Source organism: Bactrocera dorsalis, chromosome 5, assembly GCF_023373825.1.
Source record: "Bactrocera dorsalis isolate Fly_Bdor chromosome 5, ASM2337382v1, whole genome shotgun sequence".
Taxonomy (NCBI): Eukaryota; Metazoa; Arthropoda; class Insecta; order Diptera; family Tephritidae; genus Bactrocera; species Bactrocera dorsalis.
Genome location: NC_064307.1, coordinates 5,250,356 through 5,277,521, shown reverse-complemented (window position 1 = coordinate 5,277,521; position 27,166 = coordinate 5,250,356). Strand labels below are relative to the sequence as shown.

The following is a 27,166-nucleotide window of genomic DNA, read 5'->3' as shown; positions in this document are numbered from 1 at the left end:
TACATGCACATGCGTGCAAACATACATATGTACATATGTACATATATTTATGTATGTATTATACTCATGTGCCCATAATGGAGCTGGTTAAAAACAACAATAGACACAGACATTCCAGCAATAACAACTTAAATACTTCCCATTTGCACTTGTGCATATTTATTGTTGTTTTTGTGTGTGGTGTGGGTATGCGAACGCAGAGTGAATGACTGCATACGTATGTACATATGAATATATGCACAGTTTTTATGAATTCTCCTGCGTGAGCCAGTGAAATTTAAGTAAAATTGCGCTTAATAATATTATTCTCATACCAGTTTCAAAATCAAATCGAATCTGAATATTCTTATTATTTGGAGAAAATATTTTCATAGTGATTTATTGGGTTGTCGAAAAAGTCTTTTTGTATTTTCAGTAGATGTCGTCGTATATCTCCAGTGCTACCAATCACATTGTGTCATACCAAAAAAAATTAAATTCGGCGAAGTTGAAAAAAAATTACAGCTTTTCAAAAATTAAGAAGAATAATGAAGAAATTCGCTATATTTTGAAAATTTTGTATAAAAAAGGGAAAAACGACACGCAAGCCACCAATGAAATTTGTATCAGTTCGTGTAGCACAACAATGGTTCCCTCGCTTCCGCTACCTTGTTTTATGGTCTTAATTACTTTTACTTGAATTTTGAAGTTCTTTTGTAAGAAGTTCTGCTGTCACCGCGCAGATATCTTTTTCCCGAGAGACTGCTGGAAATGACGTCATGCAGTTCTTTGAATATTTTCTCTTGAAATTTTCACAAAATCTTTGTAAACTACATATCGTCACATACATAAATGCAAAACAACGTATCATAAAAAACCGAAATTGAGCTTTTTCTTGCTTACGCTTCACTACATACATATACATACATACGTAGCTACTAACCAGATAGTACATAACCACTTTATAACCAAAACTAAAATTTTTGTATGAAAGAAAATTATTGGAAATAAGCCATTTTTGTGCCCTTTTAACTTAGCTTAGAGCAGAAAATGTAGTATGCAGTGATTAAAAACTTGTGAGTCAACAACAAAATAAGTTGACGTTTACGACACATACTTATATTTTGTTAAAAAATTCGGAAAATGAAATAATTAAAAATTTTTTAAAATCCTACATACATACATACATACATATGTGTATGTACTAACATTTTATAATCATTGCTGTTAAAAAAATATTTTTATTTATTTGGCGCACCCTGTACCCATTTATTTTAACGATGTGCATATTTCGCGTTTAACTAGCGCAGTTTATTTAAAAATAATAATATATTTATATATACTCGCATACTTCCCTTCATTTGTTAAAAAGTTGCTCAAGGGCTTAAAGCGAAATTGCTGGCAACACACATTTATACATATGCACATACATATATAAGCTTTTATATATGTAAATACATACATAAGTGCATACATGAATGCATACAAATGTACAGAGGTTGCTCATAGCAATGTAGACATTTGTTTCTAAAGTTTCACGAACACACACACACACACATTCATACACATACACACAAACATATGTATATACATGCATACTGGCATTCCAACGCCATGTTTCCAGCAATGCGGTCACGTACTGCTGGCAATGAAAAAATTGCACTAATTATTTAACGACATTGAAGAGTAAACTAAATTGAGTTGTACTCTGTGCGAAGAGCAGCACTGAATTCGCAGAAAAAGTTACCGATTCGCATTCAAAGCTTAACTATACTCGCACACATGCATTTTTGTACATATACCGAATATTCATAGAGATATTTATTTAGTTATGTTTCTTTATTTATGTCTTTTTTCAACATTTTGCGCCTGTTTGTATTGCAGATTTACCATGAATGACAAACGATGCACGTTCAAGTGGCATGCAGCATTTTGCATTGCGTCTGGTCAAAACAGGATGTTTTGTATTGGATTACATTGGCTGCGCTAAATATCAAACAACAGACGGTTGCACATATATTCATATGTGTTAATATGTATGTGTATATATATTTTGTATGTTATATATGTATGTGTATGCATGTGGATGTGTATGCAGATAGCAGATAGCATTTGCATGCTTATAAAAAATTGTTATTGTAACATGACACTTTAGTGCTTTGAAAAACAAAAAAACCGAATGTAAACAGTGTTTACTCATATGTTTTAAGAATGCATATGTGTATGTATGTATGTACATGCGGATGAGTATATAATGTCAGCGACAAAAGTGACTTCGCCGTTGATAGTTGCGTCAAATGCCAAAATGTTGAATATGCAAATGTTGAGTCATTTCCTGGTATCAGCGATGCAGGGAGATATTAAATGGAGATAAAACCGTTAGATTGCAACGAATTTGTGTTATAAAAAAGCTCAAAAGGCACACACAGAAGAAAAAGTAACGCTTAAGTGAAGTCTGAACCGATTTGATTGAACTGCTTGGCTTGTTGGGTGTAATATGCATAAGTTTTAAATTAAAGGTGGAAGGTTGCCACCTATTTCACAAGATAAAAAATGAAAAATTACCACACGCTGGAATGATATGATTTAAATACTGATAAGTAGCCTTATTACTACTAGTATTATTATACATATTTTGGCAGGGTTGCCACCTCTTTGAAAATAAAAAATTCAAACATAAATTATAGTAATAAAGTGATTCAGCTCAAGAGTGCTTTCAAATTACTCGTATTTATTTGAAGAGAGTTGCCACATTTTTTTTAAATTAAAATAATAAAATAAATTCCAAAATATTTTTAGGAACAGAGCTGCCACATATATATAAAACTTAAATAATAAAATAATATAATATTCCAGAAATGTTTCATGAACGTATTGAAGACGCTGATGCTGATCCTAACCAAAATAATAACTAATTTAATTTTTATACAGTATTTCATTGTGAAATATCCTTAAATGCTATCACTGTTTATACTACACACATGGAAATATTTCTACGAAATTTCTTTCCCGTTTTAAAATACTTACAAAATCATTATTTTTTTAATGTAATTCCATTTTTATCTTTAAAATATACAATAAAAAACTGCCGGCAACTGTTTCATTTTGTTTTTTGGCCATGAAATTTAATTGTGTTGTCCTTCGCAGCATTTCTTTTATTTTTGTAGTTACATTTTTTACTCTCATTTATCGCCCTTATCAAAATACGGCTTTCTTCAGAATGTTCTTTTCATTCGAAGCGAACTCGGTTTTTATCCTTTTCCGTTAGTGTAAAAGGCATTTACTCCTATATAAATGCACACACATACATACATACGTACTTATGCATAAAAATGTATCGCCAGATAATGCCTGCAGGCGATCGAGCCATAAATATTACATTACTGTTGCTTATCTTCACGTTCCCTGCTCGCAATGGGATTTTATTTTTTCCGATTGTCTGACGATTCTTGATGTTTTTTCGATTTGCAAGAGCTCAGCATGAATTATTTCACTATGCTGCTTCCACTTGCTTTTAATCAATTTATATGTATTTTTAAGTAGGTATGTACATGTATGCAAGGTGTATGTGTGTGTGTATATTGTTGCTTTGTGTTTTTATTTTAACTTTATAACATTTTAATTACATTTCTTGCTCTTTTGCTTCTGTTCGCCACTTTTGGCGCTTGTTTTGTCTATAACCCGCAGCTATGATGAAAATGTATAATATGTATGTATGTATATACGACATGTAAGTGTGTATGCGTCATTGCCCTTGGCATTTACGTCAACAGCATTTTTTGCCTGAGTGATTTTGTTTTGGTTTTCATTTTACTCGCCGCCGCATCAGACGGCGACAAGATTGTTAAATTACAGCTTTAATTGAGCAGCTTCTTACATTCTCGCTTGCGCGCTATTCTACAGGTTAAAGTCGAGCTGACGGTGCACTTAGGCATGTAAAAGGTCGAGCTGCTTTTTTGCTCGAGATCTGACAATTATTGTAAAAAAATATGTAATAATAATAAATAAGTAGGTAATTTATGGTTTTATATTGTCGTTTTAATTTTTTTTTTAATTTTACTCCACCAATTTTTTTTTAATTATGAATTAAAAATATTTTTTTATTCAAAACTTTTTAAAAAATGTGTTTTGTTTTTTTTAAATATAAGCACCAGCGTTGAGTTTTATTAAATTTTAGTCAAATTTGGCTTCTTGAAACCGTTATATACAGAAGATACCTATTTTTAAAATTTTAATAGAGACGAGGAGCTTGTTTTAATATCTTTTTAAACTTATGCATAGTGAAATAGCTAAAAAAAAAATAATGAATAAAATTTTTCTATAAGTTTACATTAAAATTTGGGTTAAAATAAGAAATATAAAAAATTAGAAATTGAAAAAAAAAATTAAAAAAAAAATAATGCTGGTAGTTAAAATTGAATGCGACAAAATATATGCATGTGAGCTCAAAAAAAAAAATAATTTAAATGAGAAATATAATAATAAATAAAAAAACATATAAGAATCCCGTTAAGCCAAAAAATATTGAAAAACTAATCAATCAGAATCTGTATAATATCTTAATATATTCCCGAAATATCAAAGCCTATCGAAGTGTGCACATTTGTGAGTCAAATAACTTTGGCTTTGTGGCAAAATGAGCTTAGCATCAAAAGCGCACGAGTATTTTCGATATTTACACACACATACACACACAGCTTTGATTTTCGTGTGTGCTTTTGATTGGTGATGGCTTGCACGTGTCAGAAACTTGCAAATTTTACTGCACAGCCTAATGGCACGTCTGCTGAAGGAGCTACCGACACCTTTATCAGCAGAAAGAAACTCACACACACACACATGTAAACTCCTTACCACACCAACGACCTCGAAGTCACAATGTTTACTGCTGCCAGCGATTCGACATTTTCAGCACACGAAACTGCATAGCTCGCTGCCTAACGCTGGTTAGTTTGCCTTCGCAAGCTCACACTGCGCTCCGCTATACCGCTATACTTCGCACGCAGCGCCTTTGGCTTTCCACAGACGCGCCAATTGATTCGGTACTCCAAGCGACACGAAGCTGGTCGTATTACATTATATCTAGATGTGTACGTGTGTGCGTGTTTGTATGTGGCGTGGTAAACGATTTTTCCCTCTTGTTTCATATTAATTTTTGTGTGCATTTCTGTGCTCTTGCGGCGCTTTCGCAACAAACACTCAGCTGCTCAGGAGGAAGTAAAAGTCCTTGAAGTCTTCGGTAGACGCCTCAAATACTTCCACTTTAGACACTGTTGTAGAGTCTGAAATTTCATTCAGCTGAGTGCCACGAAACCATTTTCCCTCTCTTAAGAAGCTCACATTTTCTTATGCCCGCCATTCACTTGAACGATTGTGATTATGCAACGCCTGTTTCGGAGAATTTCACGTCACTAGCGCTCTGTGGGCGTCATCGCTAACGTCCTTCGCTATAAAAGTTTGTCCTTTTTCTTTAATTCTTTTCCTTTTTTCAGTCTGTGTGCTTTTTTGTTGGTTTGGCTCGGTTTGTTTGTCGTTGGCTGGCATAATCGCTCAAGGAAATTCTGTCTCACGAAAGCACACAGCCATATTCTGATATAATCCGCTTCGCAGCTGCCCACACGAATCAGCCAAGAAGTGGATCAAGAATCGGCAGAATTTCGCTGAATGCTTCGCAAACAACGTCCGTCCATCTGTAGTGTTTGTTTAGTGAAAATTTTAATTTTCGATGAATATAAAAAGCATTTATGAGCCAAGCTTTCTTGTGGATTCTTATCGAGATTAGTTTAATAATATTTACTCGCTTCTTATGCTGAAAGTTTTATGAAGAAATTAGAAAAGCATTCTTCCACTTCAAATATGAGCAAATAACATTTCGCCTACCCCAAAATGCGCCACTTTCTTTGCTTTACGCTTCTCACATCGTTTTCAACGCCTCTCTGCCTAACCGCTTTTCGCTGTTGCTCGTTCGCTTTGTTGTGTGGCACGTAGGCGTCAGCGGCAGACTCGAAACTTTTGCCCCACAAAATGCGCCCTCATACATATTTAATGCAATGCTTCTTCATTTACTCGCCCAAGGCTCAAGTTTCCTTGCTGCCTTGCTGCTTTGTTTATTTGATTTGATTTTATTTGTTTGCTTTGCCTAAGTACTTTCAAATTTTTCTTCAAGGACGTCGCCCGTCTGGCAGTCTGCGCTTCTCATTTCCGTGTGGCTTAAGTTGCTCGTTATTTCTTGGCGTTTGTTTTGTTGCCTTTTTACTTATTGCTAAACGAGTGTGTGGCACTTTGAAATTTGAGCTGTTCGAAGTGGTTGGAAAGTGTTGCCTAAATGCTTAGATGTTGGCTGCTTCTAAGGTAACCCTTTTGCAAACTTTTCGGCAAGTAAAAAAGTACGAAAATATACTAAGTATTTCTGCTTTCTATTTGTTAGACTTGTAGGCATGTCAACTCTTCGCTTATACTTAGTAACCTTGAAGCAAAATAAGAGGTATTTGCCGAAACAAAAACTTGGCAGCCTTAATCCGATCAGCGCTGGTAAGCCTACAGGCAGCAAATTTTTTTCAAACCCACTTTTGACAGTTATTAAAAGCATTTAGTTCAGAAAGCGAGCATTACACGCTTTTCTCAGTGTGTGTGTTTTGTTGCCAAAAAGCTGAGGCTGTTGGAGTGCCTGTACCTTTTTGTAGAAGCCAATTTTGAGCGATCACTTGGTCATCTAAGCACTGCTTGTTCTTATATTATCAATTATATACTTGAAAATTGTATTTATTACAGCATTGCGGCAAAAGTAAAGCGCTGAGTTGACAAAGCGATCGATCATTCGATCATTGATCGATCGTTACTTATACGCACCGTGGTACCGCCATATTTTGGGTATTTGGTTATAAATATTGTTTCCAAAATACCCCAAATTCTTATAAGTTTATTTCAAATTAAAAAAATAAATACATTTACGTATCCTTTTTAACAACAATAAAAACAACAATACACTCAGACTATTTTCCGATGTTCTGATAAAAGGATCAGCATTACCTCTAAACGCAATTTAGGAATAATGTATTATTTAATGGAGTTGTCTAGTTGAAAGTAATAATATACATATTTTATTAGTTGTATGCAATTTTTTCTCATAATTTAGCTGGAGAGCGATTAGTAGCTGCATCTTGCCTGGCAATTTGGATAAATAAGTAGCGTCAGTCTACACTAAGCCGAGCTTCTCGCAGCTGTCGAGTGGAAGGAACTTTGTGTGTAATAAAGTTAACCGAACAAGTCTTCCAAAAAAGTAGTAAAAAGTGTAGTCTGCCTTGCTTTAATAGTCTCGACTGTACAAATTGCATACTAAAACTGTTTTGTTGTTTTTTCCTATACAATCTACAAACATGCATTCATATGTGAGTGACATTTATTTGTCTGAGTCTTTTCAGCCGCAATACAAATACAGTTGCTAGACGTCTAACATACTTTGAAAATTAGATTTCTGTTAAGACGCGCCAAATATTCATTATAGCCGTACCATAGCAACAAGCGCTAAATCCCACCTATACGCAAAGCACATGCACACACGCTTAAATATGCAGACGTCCGCTAAATTTCGACACATATTTGAGCATAGCTTGGAAGCAATTAATGTCGACAACAGCCTGGCAACCCAATTACAGGACGTAAATATGCATAAATATGTACCTGCATTCGCACGCACACGCACACATACATACATATATACAAATTACATTGGGTGGATTATCTTTTAAGAGTATATATATCGTATACATACATATATTTACTTAAAAGCAGCATATGTATGTGCGCGTTTGAGTGAATTAAAATGGCGCCTACAGCACAGTTATCTATGTCAAACGCAAGGGCAGACGCATAAATTCATTAATAAAAGCCTTTTAATAGCGCTGTTGCGGGGCAGACGGCGTGTGGCACGCGTTTGCAATTTCTAGCCAGACAAGACAGCAAACACACACTCACACACATACGCATACATATGCATGTTTGCATAAAAACAAGAGCAACAGTAAACATAGCAAAGTAAACAATTAAAGGACATTTACGCACACACACACACACATACACACTCAAACACAAATATGCACAACAATATTTGGCATGCGGGCGTTATTGTTGTAATAAACTATGCGTCTCTTGTTGGTGTGTAAACACATTTAGCACGGCAGACAAAATATTTTCCATTTAACCAAACGAGCTGCAGGTGCGTTGGCAACGCGGAGCCTAAACAAATACATATTTCCAAACGACAAATGTACAACTTCGCCATGTTAGATTACATTTTTTGCCTTTTCGGCTTCATTCATTTTCCAATTCACTTAACGGCGCATCACTGACGCACTCAGGCTTGCCACTTGTTTCTTTCCTAGTCACGCTCGTTGTTGCTGTTGTTTTAGCGTCTGCAAATGCAGTCGTTAGCGCCGAGCAAAAGAGGAAATTGAAACATTAAAATTTTATCGTTTGCCAAATTTGTCGAAGAAATGCAATTCACTATAATTCGCATTGTTTTTGCATGAGCGGGTAGTGACTTACAAATGGCATTGCGCAATTTACGCGCTCGAACAGCTACAGACACACATACTCGCTTGAGTTTGTTAATAAAATGTTTGCCTTAACTTTATGGTCAAGTTGTAATAAAATAACGCTTTCGCAGTTGCCATAAAATTTTATTGACAAATAATGATTCCGCACGTTTTTAGTTTTTAGAACCTACGAAGATCACGAGTTTAACCGAATTCATATTTCTAACGGCCGAATTGGCTCGCTTGTGTATGTATTAAAGGAAGTGGCATCGGAAGTAGTAGTTAAAACTGCTTGGCTTTTCGAAAATATTTGACAATCCATACAACAATTTTTAGGTCTTGAATGACCGATAGAAAAGCGTACATTTCAAAATGAGGCCTACATTTAGGCGCAAGCAGAAACTCATTTTTATTTATTGAAAACTTTTAGTTTTTTTTTTTTTTTAATTTCAAAATATTTTTAAATTTCTTTCTGTTATTTCGCTTCTTGGTGAAATTCTTTTATTTTTTTAATTAAAATATTTTTTTATAAACTTTTTATTTTTAAATTAAAAATTTTGTTTAAATTTTTTTAATTTTTAATGACTTTTTTTAATTCTTAAATTAACATTTTTTAATTTTTAAATTAATTACTTTTTTAATTTTTAAATTAATTCTTTTTAAACTTTTTAAATTAATTATTTTTTTTAATGTTTTAAATTATTTTTTTTTAATGGAATTTTTTTTTTAATTTTGTAAACTACTTTAAATTATTATTTTTTTTTAATTTTTAGTTTCAATATTTAATTTTTTTTATTTTTTCAATTAAGAGGCAGTAAAGTATATTCGGAACTATTTCCAAAATCGTATTATTAAATATATTTCAATATACTTGTATATACCTATATATACCTTTTAGTGGACGAAAAAAATATTTAAAAAAAATAATAAATTTAAATTAGAAATAGATAAGTATGTAAATATGTTACACTTACGGGTACAGGATTGTCCGGCTCAGTGTGCAGAAGTGTCTGATCTTCGGGCAACAGTGGAATTGGTAATGTGAGAGCGACAGTGGCACGACGTTTCAGCGCCGTGACACGATAACAGTTTATGGCAACAATCAAAACGCTGATGCATGCGACGCTCAGTGAAATGCCAATCGCAATCAATAGTATACGACCTGAAAAGAGCCAAAAAAGAGAGAGAGCGAAATGTATGAGCAACAATATATTATTTTAGCCTATAATATTTTAAATTACATAATTATGAAAAATTAGTTAAAAGTTGATATTTAAGTAACATTAAAGCCGTAAGCCACGCAGATTGCGTGCACGCCATTCTCAGCTTTAAGCGAGCTAAAGAGCGTATTAAAATTAATGTGCTTGCCGCAAACGCACACAATGATTAGTGGAAATTAATAAATTGATGCAGTGTAATTGTATGATTTCCCAGCGCTAACCGAAATGTATTGCAAACACATTACTGCGCATTTAACGGTATATATTCAGTATATATTTTTTCCCGTTTTCCCTCTTTCGTTTTTGTGCGCCACAAAGGTGTTGCGTGTTTGTTGCCAGGCGCACGCTATACAATGCAAATACAACAATACATGTAACAACAACAATAACAACAAACGTCTATTTGTTGGCAACTTTGTAGGCGAGTGAATGCGAAGACCTTGAGACGCCTTGCTGAAGCGTGGCGTGCGACGCCAGACAGAAGGGCTAGACAGACCGGCATGCCAGCAACGCCACAACGCCAGCGCACCACCCGTGTGCTAGTTGGTCAACAACAACAAAAATAATAAAACAATTGAACTGCTCGCTAACCGCTACTACAAGGCAACATGAAGGCATACTCGTACAATGAAAATGGCAGCAAAAAATCACTCAGCCAACAGTGATAAAAATAAAAGCGCAGCTGCTGCCTCACGCTACCTGCCACCAGCCGCTGGTTTTGCTCGTTTTTGCTGAGCGCCTGCATTCATTAGATATATTTAATTACAATTTTCATTATGATTGCGCGCAGCAATATTTTTTCGCTGCAGCTCAACCATGCAACCGCGCACACACATACACACTCACACGCGTACGTGTGCTTTTCACAGTCGCCTAAGCATAAATAATAACGAAAGCAGAACAAAAAGAAGAAGAAAAATAATAGTCAATATTTATTTAAGCATTTTGCTGGCGTCGCTGACGCTGACGCTGCTGCAAAGCAAATTGCATGTAATCAGTTATGACTCCGAACAATGCAGCTGCACCGTCCCCTTGCCAAGGCGGAGTGACGCTGCTGTGCTGTTCCGCTCGGCGGTTGCCACACAAAGCTGCTGGCGTGTTGACAGCAACATTTGACACCCACAATTGACACCTCATGCATCAGCGGCGGCAGCAGCAACGGCAACAGCAGTTGCCAACAATGGTAAATACACACTCTTTATACATAAATATGTATATGCATATGTACATACATGAGTGTGTGTCGGTTGGCTGTCAGTTTTCGTGTGTTTGTTGTTGTCTTTTGTGCGGTTTGGCTTCGCAGTTGTTTGACATTTTGAAATTAATGGAGTGAATTTGATTTACAACTTAGATTGTGTGGAGGAAATTATGATTACCATTGGCTATATTTAGATATTCTCGTATTTATGTGGAATATTTACTCGCCGATTTCACTGTGCTTTTGTAGGCATATGTCTGGGCAGCAGACCGGTTTTTCCTTTGTTAATGCTCGAATCCATTTTTTTTCTAGCGTGAAATATAGTTTCGAGTAAAAATTACTCACTTTTTAGTTATTTGTGTTTGACATCTGAAAATAGTCAAAGTACGCGACCGCTATAAGTCTCGAATTGAGGTACCCGGGAGGGTGTTGTTTGTACTAACGGTTAGGGATTGACTTACAAGCGATTAATTTTCGTTGAATTAATCGATTATTTCTTTCCACAAGCGAAAACTTATCGATTTCTTTAATCCATAATCGATTTTAATCGATTATTTACGATACGAATCGATTATTTACGAGCAAACAATTGAAGTATTTATTTTTCTTATTGCCTCAAATCTATTAATTATCTTTATAAAATCGAGAAAAAAAATGATTTCCTGAACTGCTTATCGCCATCGAATATTTCTATACTAAGTCGGCAGCGTTTACTCATTTTCCAGAGAATGTTGAAGTATCAACTGCTTATCTCCTTGCTAAGTCGGAAGCGATTTTCTTAGAATATTGACATACAAAAAAAGGTGGTTGCTACAACTTTTTTAATCAAAAGTTTAGTTATTTACATTTAAATTAATTTACTTAATATCAAATTCCGATGCATCGATCAATAGTTAATCATAGATAATTGAATTTTTTAAATTCAATGTTTTGAGGCAGTAATTTGGACTTTTTCAGAGAAGTTTTTTGAGTTAATGTTATATACAGTTTGTTCGAATTCATAAAATTTATTACAAACAAATTTAACAAAATTGAACAACAAAGCTGAAGGAAAAATTCGCAATTGATGCGCAAAGAGGTATGTGAGGTATTTGAGATGTTCTGATTATGACTTTGAGCTCACGTAAAGCTATTTTTGTCACCACACTCCTTGAATACAACACAAAAAATTCTACGTGTTTGGAAATTTTTACTATCATTTTCGGTTTTAGCAAACCAAAATTAGCAAGAAACCGTCTCTAACATGACAGTTGGAAAATGGCTGTAAATTAGTGTTATTTCTTTTTTTTTAATTTTCAAACATATTTTCCGACATTTTTTAATTACTTTTTTCTTTATTTATGAAGTAATATTAATGAATTGAAAAAAAAACTCGAAAACTCTTTAAAAATGACCTTTAGTATATTTTATACTTTTAGTGCCTAAATTATAGCTTTTTCTTGCAGCAGAGAGCAACGTTCTTCAATATTTTCGGTGGCAGAGCTGTATCTACATATGTAAATAAAAAGCCAGTTGCTCAACTAGTTTTAATAATATATGTATATAAATAAATTTAGTAATCTTTTTCAGAACAAATACGACGAATGAAAAGGGCTAGAGACTCATAAGTAATTAAGCCTTAAAATGTATGACAAATTTATATAATCCAAATAAGGGCTTATCATATTGCTATTTGCTGCAAACCGCATATATAGTACATATACATGTACATACATATATTAACCAAGTATGACTATAAACCTGAAGTAATCACTTGAAGTAACGGCGCCTTGATAAAAAAGATTTACGATATGCCAAGAGACATGATCATTTCACAACGCCGAACTATTACGAAAGCTCATCCATTCAAGGCAGACACTTGCTTTTAGAGCTTGAACTTTGTACTTCGCGGAGTTACAAATCATGGCGCTAAATCTAAAACATTTAAGCACGTCTAACGGTAATTCCATACACAAATATTCGAAGTACATCAATTACGAGCGAGTGAAGTGGCTGGTTAAGTCATTCCGTTTATAGCGCGTCAAATAGCGGTAATTAATAATACCATTCATTGACACTAATTCCACCGCCAGACACTACGCAACGCCATTCACAGTTATAAAGAGTATCGACGATGTGATTTCACTAGTGATTGCCAACTAAGAACGCGCCAATGTCGCTATTTATATAGATATATATTGTATTTGGGCATGCTTAGGCATGAGCTGCCACACATTTCACTTATCTACATTTATTATGGCATTTTCGATAATTACCGAATGACGCAGACAGTTGTTATTGTTGTATTTGTTGATCGTTTTCTATTTCCGGCTCACTTATTTTACAATGAAAACTACAATTTATATATTTTTATATTGTTTTTGTAAACTGTTTTTTCGAAACGTCCGAGGAATGCTTGGTTCTCAGGTAATCACACTTAACGCTTTGGTTAACCGACTGTTGGCGGTCTGCTGGTGCTTTTGTACTTTTATATACTTTTTCCACTTCTTTTGTCGCAACTCATGGAATTCTCCAAGTGAATAATACTCACTCGCCTTTATTGCCAGCGACCAGCGAATTACTCAATAGCTAAACAAGCTCAGTGGGAGAAAGGGGTGTGTTTGTGTATGCGGCGCGGCAAGCGGTGGCAGGCAAACGAAGACCGGCGTACGGCGTACGGTGAACGGCCAACGGTGAACGACGAACGGTGAATGGCGTACGGGCAGCTTTAAGGCTAGACAGCCAGACAACCAGACAGATAGGTAAATACGGACGTGACTGCAAATGCAACAGAGATAGCGAGCGAGCGCGACACACAGGCAAACAATTGATTGGACACAGACGAGTAACCGGTTGCCAAACGGCATAAAATCGATCGAACCAGTTAGGTGGGCTGGCGGGCAAGTGATGGTGACGCCGGCGGCGGCGGTTGGTTAGGGCGGGCGCGGTGCTGCTTGATAGGCTTTGTCATTCACCAGCACGTATACGCCATGTGCCACTGCCTGTCAGCAAGCTGAGACGAAAATGCCTGCTCAGCAAACACAAATAGCAAATGCAAAAACAAAAAAAAAAAAAATAATAATAAAATAACTACATAAGCTAGTTGTTGTTGTTGTGTCTGATGAGCGGATTAAATGAATTTCTGTAACGCTAACCTAAAAAGTGCTTGTAAATCAGTATAGTGGCGCGCAGTATGTAGTCCAAAGTGCGATGCGCCGCCGATAAGGCCACAGAGTGTGCTTGCGTGTGTGCGTGTATGTATGCGTGCATGGAAAACCAAGAGAGAGAAAGAGTGCGGAAAACGCGCGACCGAGCGAACGAGCGCTGGTGCACAGCAGAGCGCATGACAAAGTGAACCAGCGCACGATACGGCAATTACGATGCGTCTATAATTTCAACGCACTCAATTAGTCAGCCATATGCGCCACCACTGGCGCCTCGCCGCCTCAACGCCCCAGTGGAGCGCGTGCCTTTGTGTGTGTGTGTGTGTGTGCGGAGTAATGATCGCAGTGCACTTGAGTCACCATAAAATCACCTGTTTACCTATCTGTCTGCTTGTCGACTACCTGCCTGCCCGACAGCTTGCAGCGTGCGGTTATTTAGTCTACGAGTTGCCCGCGCCGCCGCACTGCGCTCGCCTGTCTGCAGCCACGACGACGGCGATCGTTCAAGTTTTGTGCGACAGGCGAGCGCGGGAGCGCGCCGTGCCAATGGGTGGCGGTTATTTCAGTGGCGTTGCTCACATTCGACCACCTGTATACCGTTCGTTCATGGCGCACAACAAAACATGAATGGGTTGCTATTGCGCATGTGTGTCTATAGTACATACTCGTGTGTAAATATGTATATTGTTGCATTTAATTCTGACTTTTGGGCCAGAAAGAAGCTTAAGTGAGAAAGTGGAAATTTTATTGGAGATTTTTATGTATAGTCATTGCTGCTGAAATAAATAACATATTTTTTTCGGGTTTGGCTCTGCAGAATGAGTGTAAAAAATTAAATTAATATTTAGAACAATATACTCTCAAAAATAGCTGCCTTGATAATATTGAGTTTTTCAATAATAATTTATTCTATTCCAATATTATTTTGAGGGGAGTGTCAAAGGCTTTCTGAGTTCTGAAGTTTGCTTGAAATCATAGCTTGCGCTTAAAATTTCACGTATTCTTAGTTGTCTTATGTAAATTTGAGGTTGTTCGCTATTTGTGCGAAAAATGTCGGGGCGTATGAGTAACCCTTTTCATATTCCTTCACTATTAGGTATTATTTTTGATATAAGTAAGAGTACGGAAGATCTGATTTTTTCTTCAACACTCTGGAGCGAAAACCATTGCTGCCAAATTGCCTATGTGTCTTTACGCACATTAAAGTCAACGCGTGTGCTGGATTATTGCCTCTTTTGCCGCATGACGACGTCAGTGTTTGCGTCAGAGCGCACCAGTTACGCGCTGAATACCTGTTTCCTGTCTTGTAGCGCGAAAATCCAGCGATCGGATTATTTGAACTTGTGCCGCAACTCATGCCTTCACAGACTGAAGTTGCTGGGGCGCAAGCAACAAATAGGCCTTAATGGGCACATGCATACATACATATGTACATGCATACATACATATATTTGCAATAAACATTTCGCATGGACTATTAAGCGGTCGGCGAGCAGCAAGATGTCTGGTTGTGCAGACTGGTCTGGTAGTCAGCCAAATGCGTAGCCGTTATAAGCATAAATATGTATGTATGTGGAGATGTGAGTGTGTGTGTGTGTGCGTTAATGACTCTCAAACCGGCTGTGCTAGACAGACCATCCGCAAAAATATTTATTAAACCAATTTAACGAAAAAACAATAAATCGGCGCAAATGTATTGATAAGCATAAAGCAGTGCGCGCCTGCACGTACACACGCATACATACACATATGTTTATGTTTATATGCGTGTGTATGAGTGTGAGTAGTTGCGCGCGGTGATTTGCACAAACTATTTCTTGCGTTAGCGCTGGCCGCTTTTTCGCTCACATATATACAAACATGTGAGTAGATGTGTGTGTGCGTGTGTGCTTGCTGATCACAAGCTCATTTGCCATTCGGCGGGCAATTCAGCTGTCTGCTGGCTCGTCTAGACGTCTATATGCGCCGATATACAATGCCTTCGATTGTTGTTTTTGTTTTGAGTTAGCATGTACACACACACAGCGAAACTGTTGCTTTCATTATTATTGTTTTTGTTATTTTTAGATTTCAAGTTTTTTTTCTAATTTAGTTTTTGCTGTTTATTTTTCGGTTTTTCGGCCATTGGCGCGGCAACAATTGTTTTCATTCAAACGCAAAAGGTATTTAGCGGTGCACAGGCTAAATATAGAATCATAGACAGGAATGAAAATAAAAGCAACTAACAATAACCGAAAATTCATAGCGCAGCCAAACAGAATATTCATGCCAATAGGTGTAGACTTTGGCTATACCGATGAAATCTGTTTGAACCCTGTAAGAACTGAATTTCTTTGTTAGTAAAATAATTTTGGAAAAATACGAAAAAAATATTTTTTTTTTTCAGAATAGATAAAACCGAACTCATTGTAAATATTATGTAAAAAATTTTTTTCAAATATTTAAAATTTTGATCAAACAGTGACTTCCAATTAACGTGAAATTAACTGCTCACCGAAGAGATCTCTCAAGAAACCCATTGAATGATGCGATGTGTGAGAACTGCGCCATTTTGTTGAAACCAAATGCCGCTGAGATCACGGGCTGCAACTTCAGGCATCAAATAGTCGGTTATTATGCCGCCATAGCGGTCGCCATTAACGGTTGCGTTCTCACCGGCATCATTTTTGAAGAAATATGAACCGATGATTTCACCGGCCCACAACTCATACAAAAGCGTTGTTTTTCTGTATGAAATGGCAGGTTTTGAATCTCTGCAATTTGCTCTTTGTCCCAAATACAGCTATTTTGCTTGTTTACATACCCATTGAGCCAGAAATGGGCCTCATAGCTGAACAAAATTTGGCTTGAAAACGTCGGATCGTTTTGGAACTTTTCAAGAGCCCTTAGAGCCAAACGACGTCACTTGGGAAAGGCCAACGATTTCAGTTTTTGAACAAGCTGTATTTTGTACGCTTTTAATTTAAGATCTCGAGTCAGTTCGAGCTGCTACGAACGACGCCAAATCGTCTCTCCACGGTCTTCGTGTACACTCTCAGCTCCGGCTGCTATATTTTCTTCACTACGTGCTGTACGAAACAGTTATTCGGTCTATTCGGTCGAATATTATCAAATAATGAATGCTGAGTCTCAAGATGGGTGATCATGTTGCGAATAGTACGATCATTACGTACAGAACGTGAATTTTCATAATGAACTTGAACGATTTGTAAACGTTATTCAGGCATAAGTCTTTCCACTATGAATTGCCAAAGAATGCTGAGTCAAAATCACATGACAGCTTGGCATGACTCATGCGTGATCTGTCAAAAAAAAAGGCTATTCACTTCTTACTACATTACTCCTACTTAGAACACCTGTTATTTACTTTGACAGCTGATCTGACAGCTATCCCTCTAAAAGTTGTATAAAAAAGGGACCCCGTAATTTCATATATGTTTCTAAGCCTTTTTATTGCCAAATGCCAAGTCACAAACCAAGGCAGCCAGATAGAGTACACATATAGTACAAATACTCATGTAAACATATGTATATATGTAATTTGTATGTATGTATGTGTGTGCGCATTACTTTTCCGCATTGAAGGCTATTAATTCACCGCCGCCGGCGTGCTGTTGCTTTTATTATTGTTTTAATTGTCTGCATAGCAGTTAGGCGCAATTGTTTTCTCGTCGGTTCATGTCTGGGATTCGTGCCGCATACGGACACTTGTACATGTGTGGCATGCACCTTAATGGCTAATTAATGAACGCTCGCTGTGTGCCACTGAAACTCGCAGCTACTCGCCTTATGCCGCTTTATTTGTGTGCATTTCTTGTTGCCATCGCCGCTTTGTTTTGTCTGTTCTTAATTCCCTCAATATGCATATGTATGCGAGCATGTGTTGCGTCTGCGGTTGGCAATAAATTAATTTAATTCTCGTTTTGTTAGAAAGTTTACTCATTGAATAATTGCGGGATTTCTTGTGGGCTTTGGTCCCGGACTTTTTTGGCTTTTTCGTAGACGTGCATAAATTTGGTAAGCGTTTTGTCGGCGCTCAGGTAGCCACACACATGCAGCGCCATTAAGCGAAGAGCGAGTCAAATAGTTTTGTATTGATTATTTGCGAGCTTTTCGTTTGTGAGCGTTTGTGTGTGTGCGTGTTTTTATAGCAAATAATTTGCATAATTGTTTCGCACGTGTCGTCTGCAATTTCGTTTTATTGAATATTTATTCCGTTCGCGTCGGAGCAAAAAAGCGATCGTGTGCATTTATTTGGTTTGTTTGCTAAGCGTGCTGACGTTGGAGCGCGAATTTTGTCTGCCATTTATATTATTTCGAAATTCGTTAAATTTATTCGTCTAGACTTTAAGCCGTGTTTGCGCGGCTGGCACTTAGACCGCGTTCCCAGCGCAGTTAATGAGTAACGGAAATATACGGTACATAAAAAAAGCTCATTGTGTTATAATTTCACTTTTGGCAATTAGAAAGGCAAATTTGATTTGAAATTCAATTTACTGGTTGCCAGGTGAAAGTCCACTTTAAAAAGTGGTTTTTATTGTACTCTGTATTTGATGTCATTTTATGAGGAGATATAGGATTGAAGCTCAATTGAAATGGTACTTATAATGCGGCAGACTAGCGACAGATAAAAAAAAAATTCTTGGAAATAGTTATCAAGATGGTGGGTGGATCTGAGTAACTTTAATGAATTGTTATTAATAAATATTCCATGACGTATTCTGGGAATAACTAACCAAGTAAAAATGGCTATATACTTTTTCACTAGATTGCTACAACCTTTGTTATATTTATGTAAAGCTTCATCATGCCCCATATGTCCATTAGTGTGTGTTTGCCGATTGGTTGTTTACGAAGTGAAAAGATTGTCTAAATGATGCAAATAATTGCATAGCAATTTTAATATTTTTGTTTTAAATTAAATATCTAAAATATCCATAAAACTCTGTTAATGTCTATAACATCGAAAAAGCGTAATGTTGCCAACAGAGAGTTAGCAGTAGATCCTAACATTCATTATGGAATGACTTAGCAAATTTTGTTCAACATTTTGGGTATGAAACCTATCATAGCCTATTTTGAAGGTGATATAACAGTTATTGAAATATGTGAAAATGTAAGTACAATAGACCGTATGTCATGGCGTAATCCTCATTTAATTATGTATGTGAAAATGTTTCTTTGTTAGTCCGGCTCAATTCTGTTCAGATGGTTTGAACAATATCTGTGATGTAAGTTTTACTATATAAAGTTGGTAGTCGACAAAGTATTTTCGTATTTCTAATCATTTGCCACTTTTTGCCATTTTTCCGCTAGAGACATTATTCCATCAGTGTAAAACTTTCATCAGTGTAAATCGAAATTTCGAAATTTCCAGAACGGAAGCGAGCGAACCATTGTTGTGCTACACGAACTGATACAGCATCGTCTCCGTAAACTTCACAAATATCATTGGTGGCTTGCGAGGCATTTTTCCCTTTTTTAAACAAAATATAGCGATTTTCTTCATTATTTTCACTTCCCCGAACTTAATTAACTTTTGGTTAAATGAAGCTTAAAGTCTCACCTTTCCAACACTATATGGTATGATACAATGTGATTGCTAGCACAGGAGATATACGACTGCAAAGATATGCATTATCAAAATACGAAAATACTTTTTCGACAACCCAATATGAAATTATGTGAAATATTGCAGGCGCACAGTAAATAAAGAATCTTTCTTGAACGCAGAGAAATCGCTTTCCTTTTAGCATTCAAACCCAATTTAACAAATGGAACTCTAAATAGCCAAGTTCTTTGACCCGCTGCCAATTATGCAGTTTGCACACAATTCAACTGAAATAAATATTGTATATTTGTTTCTTGTCGTTGTTGTTATTGTAGTGCACTTCAATTTGTTGCCAGTTTAAGCAACAAAAAACAACAAAACTGATGTGAGTTAGTGGAATAATTTTAAATTAAAATGATGCTGTTACTGCTGTTGTTGTGCGCTGTGCTTGTACACACATATTCCACAATTTTACTTGCTAAATGAATAACAACAACAGCAATGCGTGCACATCAAACGAAATTTCAAATGCAATTGCTGCAAAAAAGGTTTGAATAATCTGTTAAACATTGTTGTTGTTGCGTTTTTTTACTTTTTGTTGTTGTTGAGTTTCTTTTTTGGTTGTGTGAACAATCTAATTTGATGACATTTACTTGGTTTCGGGGTGACAACGCATTCACAGGAATCAGCGCTGAGGGGCACACTCTCTATCGCACTCAAAGCGAAACGAAACCAAAAAAAAAAAAATAAAAAATAAAATAAAATAAAGATAAAAAAATGAGATAAAAAATATTAAATCGAAAGAAAAAACTCGAAAATTTTTAACAATATTTTACTGATTAAAGCAGCGCTTATGACAGCGATGGCAGCAACCGGCCAGTTAGTCAGTGCGCTTTGGATCGCGGCGACGTTAAGCGAGTGAGAGGGAGAGCGCGATTGCTGAAATGCTCTTAAGTGCATTGTCAGCGATTGCCGCTGGGGATCAGTGACATTTCAATTAATGTCAAGGTTGCCAATGCCCATTTGAAGACACTTGACAAGCGGGCAGGCGCACACATACCTACACACATATAACTTTGTGTGCCGCTATGTTCGTAGGTATGTATGCGCTTACTTAATGTTTGCAATTTGGGGTAAGCGCTTATGCTGAAACGACAGTTATGCATGCGTTTATCCACATACACATACATACACACTCATACTTATATATGTACATATGTACATGCATACATACATATAGCGCTGTGGATTATTCGAATGACATTGAACTTGAAATAAATTAAATTTGAACTATCAGCGTCAGGAGTAGCTATTGTTAATAGCGCTAACAGCAACAACAACACTAGCTATGGATGAAGCATCAGTGCTACTGCGGCGGTTTATGTGCGCTATGTACATGCTACACAAAGTGGGGCTTCGAAAATGCGTTGGTGGCTTTGAGTGGGTAAATTAGATTTGTGTATCGGCCTTTGTTGGAGCGCTTGGCGTACAAACACATACACACACATACAAATACCATGGTATGAGTATTTGCTTAGATTTGCATTTATGGGAATTGGCACATTGTAATTTAGCGCAATTTATACAAAAACAATAACAAAACCAACTGAAATTATGCATTTATGTGGTATGAGTGTTTGTGCTAAAGTGCGACCAACATGGCGTATGATTGATGGGCCTATGTGGCACCTGCAACAGATTGCTAGCGGCAGCTAGCGGTGAAATAGTTAATTATGAATATAGTTTTTTGCTAAAAAATGCAATAACAAATAAATAATAAAAAAATGGACAATTATGTAAAGTTACTTTTGATTATTTTATTAATCGATGGTACTTACAGGGCGAAAAAGAGTATTCCTTACAACAAGAAAGTAAATAGAACGAGAAGAAACGTTAAATTCGGTATGCCGAAGCTATAAACTCTTTATAGGTCCATTATATAGTAATAAAAATATAGTATACAAATTTCAATCTTGATTTCAGTTTGTAAGGCAGCCATAAGTTACGGTGATTTTATCTGAACAATTTGTTCGGAAATTGTAGCGTTGTTTGTTTGATAATCTATTACAAATTTCGTGAAGGTATCTCGTCAAATAAAAAAGTTTTCATACAAAGACTTGATTTTGATCTATCAGTTTGTATGACAGCTATAGCCTACATTAGTTCAAAATCAGCGGCTTCGACAAATTAGCAGCTTCTTGGGAAGCTAAAACTGTGTGCAAATTGCAGATCCATATTTCCAAAACTAAAGGACTAATTCGCGTATATAAAAACAGGCGAACAGTTGGACTCACGCGGTCACGTTGATCATTTATATAAATATTTTATAGAGTATCCGAAATTTACTATTTACCATTGCCAACCAAGCGATTTTAAATATTTTTGCAAGGAATAACCTCGAATATATTTTTTTAAACTATTTTTGTTTCATATTTTCTAGTTCTAGGTTGCGATTTGTTCACTGAACGCACTGCATATATTCACTATATTTAATACTTGAAATTTACACTAAAATTGTACTTATTTATTTAGCACTGTAAACTTAGCAACACGAAAAGTTCGTATGCAAATGTCTGACGTAAATCGCTGAGCAAAATTCGAAAGCAAACAGCTACGTAAGAGTCGGCCTATTTCACAAATATAACCGTGTTATTCGACATATTTGTTAACGCCTTGTGCGCTCGTAGCCGCTTATTGACGAACTAATTTCAATATTTTCACATGCTCAATTCATAGATCATTATGTTGTATTTATTCTGAAATTATTCTAGCCAAAGTCGCCAGACAGTTTAATTTCTTCAACAATTAAACTGCAAATACTCGCTCGATGTTTATAGTTTAAGCAAATATTTTCTAGTTAAAAAAGTGCAGAGTAAACAATTTTTCATTTTAACTTTAAATGTCAACCGGTTCAAAGCGGTTTCAGGGAATTTATGTGAATTGTTTAAAAAAAACAGAACCAAAAAAGACTATTAGCTGGAAAATGGCTATGAAATAAATGACGTAGCGTCTAGCCGGCAAACGATTAAAATTATTCACCTTAATACTTATCGTATGGCGCATTGACTTTAGCAGCGCTGACAGCTGTTCGGGACTTCTAAGTTGTCAGCTTAGTGCATGAGTTCGCTGATTGGCAGCGTTGAGCGTGCCGAGAGAGCTGAGTTGTATTACATGAGTATGTTAAGCGAATATGTAATGTAATAAAGAGTATGGAAATTGTGTAATCGGATATCGATGGCGTTTATATGGTTAAACGTTTGAAGAATATTTTGAAGGTGGAAGGACATGAGAGAAATTCTAAAAAAATAAAGACATTTTATTAAAAAGTAAAGATAAAGGTCGATAGTAATGTCTTTTAATTATTGATGGTCGCTCTGTGATAGCTTTTCAATATTTGTCACTGTAGTTTTTATAATAAAACAAATTTTCATGGAGCAGAATATTTCTGTTGTAAAAGTGGATTGACCACGCGTACTTCACGGTTGTAACGGGTGATTTTTTTGAGGTTAGGATTTTCATGCATTAGTATTTGACAGATCACGTGGGATTTCAGACATGGTGTCAAAGAGAAAGATGCTCAGTATGCTTTGACATTTCATCATGAATAGACTTACTGATGAGCAACGCTTGCAAATCATTGAATTTTATTACCAAAATCAGTGTTCGACAATTTTTTTTTATCGACAAATTTTGTTCAGCGATGAGGCTCATTTCTGGTTGAATGGCTACGTAAATAAGCAAAATTGCCGCATTTGGGGTGAAGAGCAACCAGAAGCCGTTCAAGAACTGCCCATGCATCCCGAAAAATGCACTGTTTGGTGTGGTTTGTACGCTGGTGGAATCATTGGACCGTATTTTTTCAAAGATGCTGTTGGACGCAACGTTACGGTGAATGGCGATCGCTATCGTTCGATGCTAACAAACTTTTTGTTGCCAAAAATGGAAGAACTGAACTTGGTTGACATGTGGTTTCAACAAGATGGCGCTACATGCCACACAGCTCGCGATTCTATGGCCATTTTGAGGGAAAACTTCGGACAACAATTCATCTCAAGAAATGGACCCGTAAGTTGGCCACCAAGATCATGCGATTTAACGCCTTTAGACTATTTTTTGTGGGGCTACGTCAAGTCTAAAGTCTACAGAAATAAGCCAGCAACTATTCCAGCTTTGGAAGACAACATTTCCGAAGAAATTCGGGCTATTCCGGCCGAAATGCTCGAAAAAGTTGCCCAAAATTGGACTTTCCGAATGGACCACCTAAGACGCAGCCGCGGTCAACATTTAAATGAAATTATCTTCAAAAAGTAAATGTCATGAACCAATCTAACGTTTCAAATAAAGAACCGATGAGATTTTGCAAATTTTATGCGTTTTTTTTTAAAAAAAAGTTATCAAGCTCTTAAAAAATCACCCTTTATGAGTATGTTAAGCGAATATGTAATGTAATAAAGAGTATGGAAATTGTGTAATCGGATATCGATGGCGTTTATATGGTTAAACGATTGAAGAATAATTTGAAGGTGGAGGGTGAAAACATCCAGATGCATGTTAACTATTTTGTAGTGCTTGTATAGCCCCACTCCGGGCATTGCAATCGCCAAAAAAATAATCTTCAGTGCAAACGAGTCATCTTTTCGAAGTTCAGAACAGCTAAACAGGGTTACCTAGATAATAAAAAAATATTTTTTTAATATAGCCACAGATGCATGTTAATTAGAGACACCATTTGCCTATATAGTCTTATTACGGGCGTGATAATCGCTCAAAAATCGCTTTACAGTGCAAATGTATCAACGTTGGCGGCCATTTGCGTCGAAACAAGGTGACCTATAAGACTCAAACTCTCTTATTTATGCAGCCGCCTATGATTTTCTACGCAGAAAGCATAGAAACTAACTTTTGGGATGAAAAATAAATATGAACTTCCAAAAAATAAAGCTTTAATGAAAATAAGGAATAAATAAGATAACAGGGTGTCAAAAAAAATATAATTAAATTTTTATTTTTTCGTGTTTATCTAGTAAAAGTACAAACTTTTGCGGAGTATGCAGCGGGTCTCGCTTGCCCGTGAGCTAGTTCTGTAGACACTCTATGATTATTTTTAATTAATTTATTCTAAATTCAGCACATTTTTGGTAATTGAAATTAAACGTACTGTGCAACATAAATTTACGCACCCAAATGTGTCTCGGCTTCGAGCATGAGTGTGTCAAGGTATAATCCTAGACACGTGGCACAAACTAAATAAAAAACAATAGCTTTTTATATGCAAAATTCAAAGCTATTTTTTGACTTTACAGCCTGTGGTCAGCAGGTGGACTTGAAACGCCTGATAAAGGTACGCCTGGTATTGACCGGTGTTTCATCTGTCTGTCTGCAATTTGCGGCTGACTGGTCAGCAGTTTGTGGCAGCTTAAAAGTTGCTTTACGCACAAGTCGCAAGAAAAGTTTGCACAAGACGCAGCAGTGTGTTGGAAGCAATTTCAGTAACTTTTTGTAAGCTAAGCGAGTCTAATTTTTTATTATATTAAATTGATGCCACACTTTATGTATTTAATTTTATGTTAATAATTTATAATTTAACATTTATTTTTAAATTAAAATGTCTTATATTTTCTCTCAGGATTGAGACGTCTGCTTAAAAATACATCTGCATGTGCACTTGTATATGTGAGTTATGCATTTTTCGTCACTTCTCTTTGGTTATCGATTTTTCGCAAAACAAAATTGCCATTTGTGCCACAAGCCAACAACGGTAAAGCGCAAGTCGACACCGCCACATATGCCAAATAGCATAACTCTGCAAGTCTTCGTTGCACGAGTGCCTTACACATTATGTGTGTGTATTTCGTATGCTTACGAGTACCGTTATGCATGGGAATTTGCATATCAAGACACTCGAGTGCGCCCTGTGCTATGTGGCGCGTTTGAATAGCAGGCGAAATTGCAGCTGACGTTTGAAATAAAAGAAAGTTGAAAAATATGGGAACAAAAGGGGCAAAAAGTCTTTCACTAAGGCAAATATATGCAGCTAAGGCTAACACAAGGCAAACAAGCAAGCAAACAAACTCGAGATGTCAGCTGCAGTGTCCCTAATGCCAGCGATAACACAAACACCAACGCCGACGCTGATGCCGTTGCCAACGTCGCCGCCGACGCAGCAGCCATTGGCTTTGTCTGACTTTTGTCGCTCACGTTGTCACCCGTTGCTTTCTTTTTGTAAAGCTCAAGATACATGCGACCAGATAAGTGCGATACTGTGAAAGAAAGCTGCAGATAGACTGCCTGCACAGTAGACACTTCAGCAGAGTACACACGCATACACACAAACATTATTTACTTATTTTACATACATATGTATGTAACAGTATGTAAATGTACAACTACTTTTGTTGTAGAAGGATTGCCAAGCACACATGCACTTACATGCATATATACTATATATAGGCATGCATGCATATGCTCTTTAACTGCTTTTCTCTTATATATACATATATATGTAAGTATGTATATACAAATATATGTAACCATATATGCAAATATATGGATTTTGTGGTAAGAATTTTAGTGCTCGGCTTATGCTTTAGGCATCACACTCCCTAATTTATACCCAAAGAAGCATATTGTGGTGACGCAGTCAAAGCTGCGGTTGACAGGCGATGAGTGGGACCTGTCGTATTTGTTTGGATTTGCATTTGATGAAGTTGTGCTTTTGAGGTATCTTGTAAGCGTGCTTGGTACAAATATTTTGGATGTTTATATTTTCTAGCTCAAAATAACCAAAAAAATCGTATTTTATTATTTTATTTTTAATTTTTAAATTGTCTATAACGATAACTAACTTAAAGTTGAAAAAAGCTTAAAAGACATATTCTTTATATATTGGGTAGTCGAAAAAGTCTTTTCGTATCTCCAATCGAAATTCAACATATTTTTTTTATATTTATAATAATAAATAAATAAATTAATTTTTCTGTTAGGGTCGTGTAAGCGGTGTCTACGCCAATAAACAAGAAGAAAAAATATCAACCGACCTGTCCGGACTTTCAATGTCTTTCAGCTGTACAAAGATTAAAATAAATGGATGAAAAAATTTACACTTCAAAACAAAAATGTATTGAAATATATGTGTCTGCTTGATTTTGAGCCTTTGAATGACATTAACAGACCATTCGGTCAAATCTTGGAGAGTGGTGAATCGAAGAGACAACTGATACAAATTTCATAGAAATATGTACTTCAAAAGGTAAGTGATAATGAGTGGTAATGTGTTGCCCTTTTCAATGATGAATATTATGTCAAAGTAGCAGTTCTCAAATAACGAACAGAGAACGAGTGGAATATAACCGTTAAATTAGCAACAAACTTTCCCCGCTGTTTTGATTAAGCAGAAAATAAACAATTTTGATTCTCGTTATCTAGCTGCTGTGAAGTCTCCTTCTCTCTGTTTCCTGTACGATGTCTTTGATTGATGGATACCGAAACTCCACGCAGTCACAACAAAAATGTACGAAAACAAATAAATTTGTATGTAAGCA

The 27,166-nt window shown here is 36.2% G+C and overlaps 1 protein-coding gene across 1 annotated transcript in view; it reads right to left on the bottom strand.

The window, feature by feature from the left end:
- The window catches only part of LOC105226474 (putative uncharacterized protein DDB_G0277255), a 162,485-nt gene that overhangs the window by 8,953 nt on the left and 126,366 nt on the right, over positions 1 to 27,166 (bottom strand). Inside the window, exon 3 of the mRNA XM_049457683.1 lies at positions 9,488 to 9,675. Within this exon, the coding sequence (XP_049313640.1) occupies positions 9,488 to 9,675 (188 nt within the window). The remainder of the gene's footprint in view (positions 1 to 9,487; positions 9,676 to 27,166) is intronic.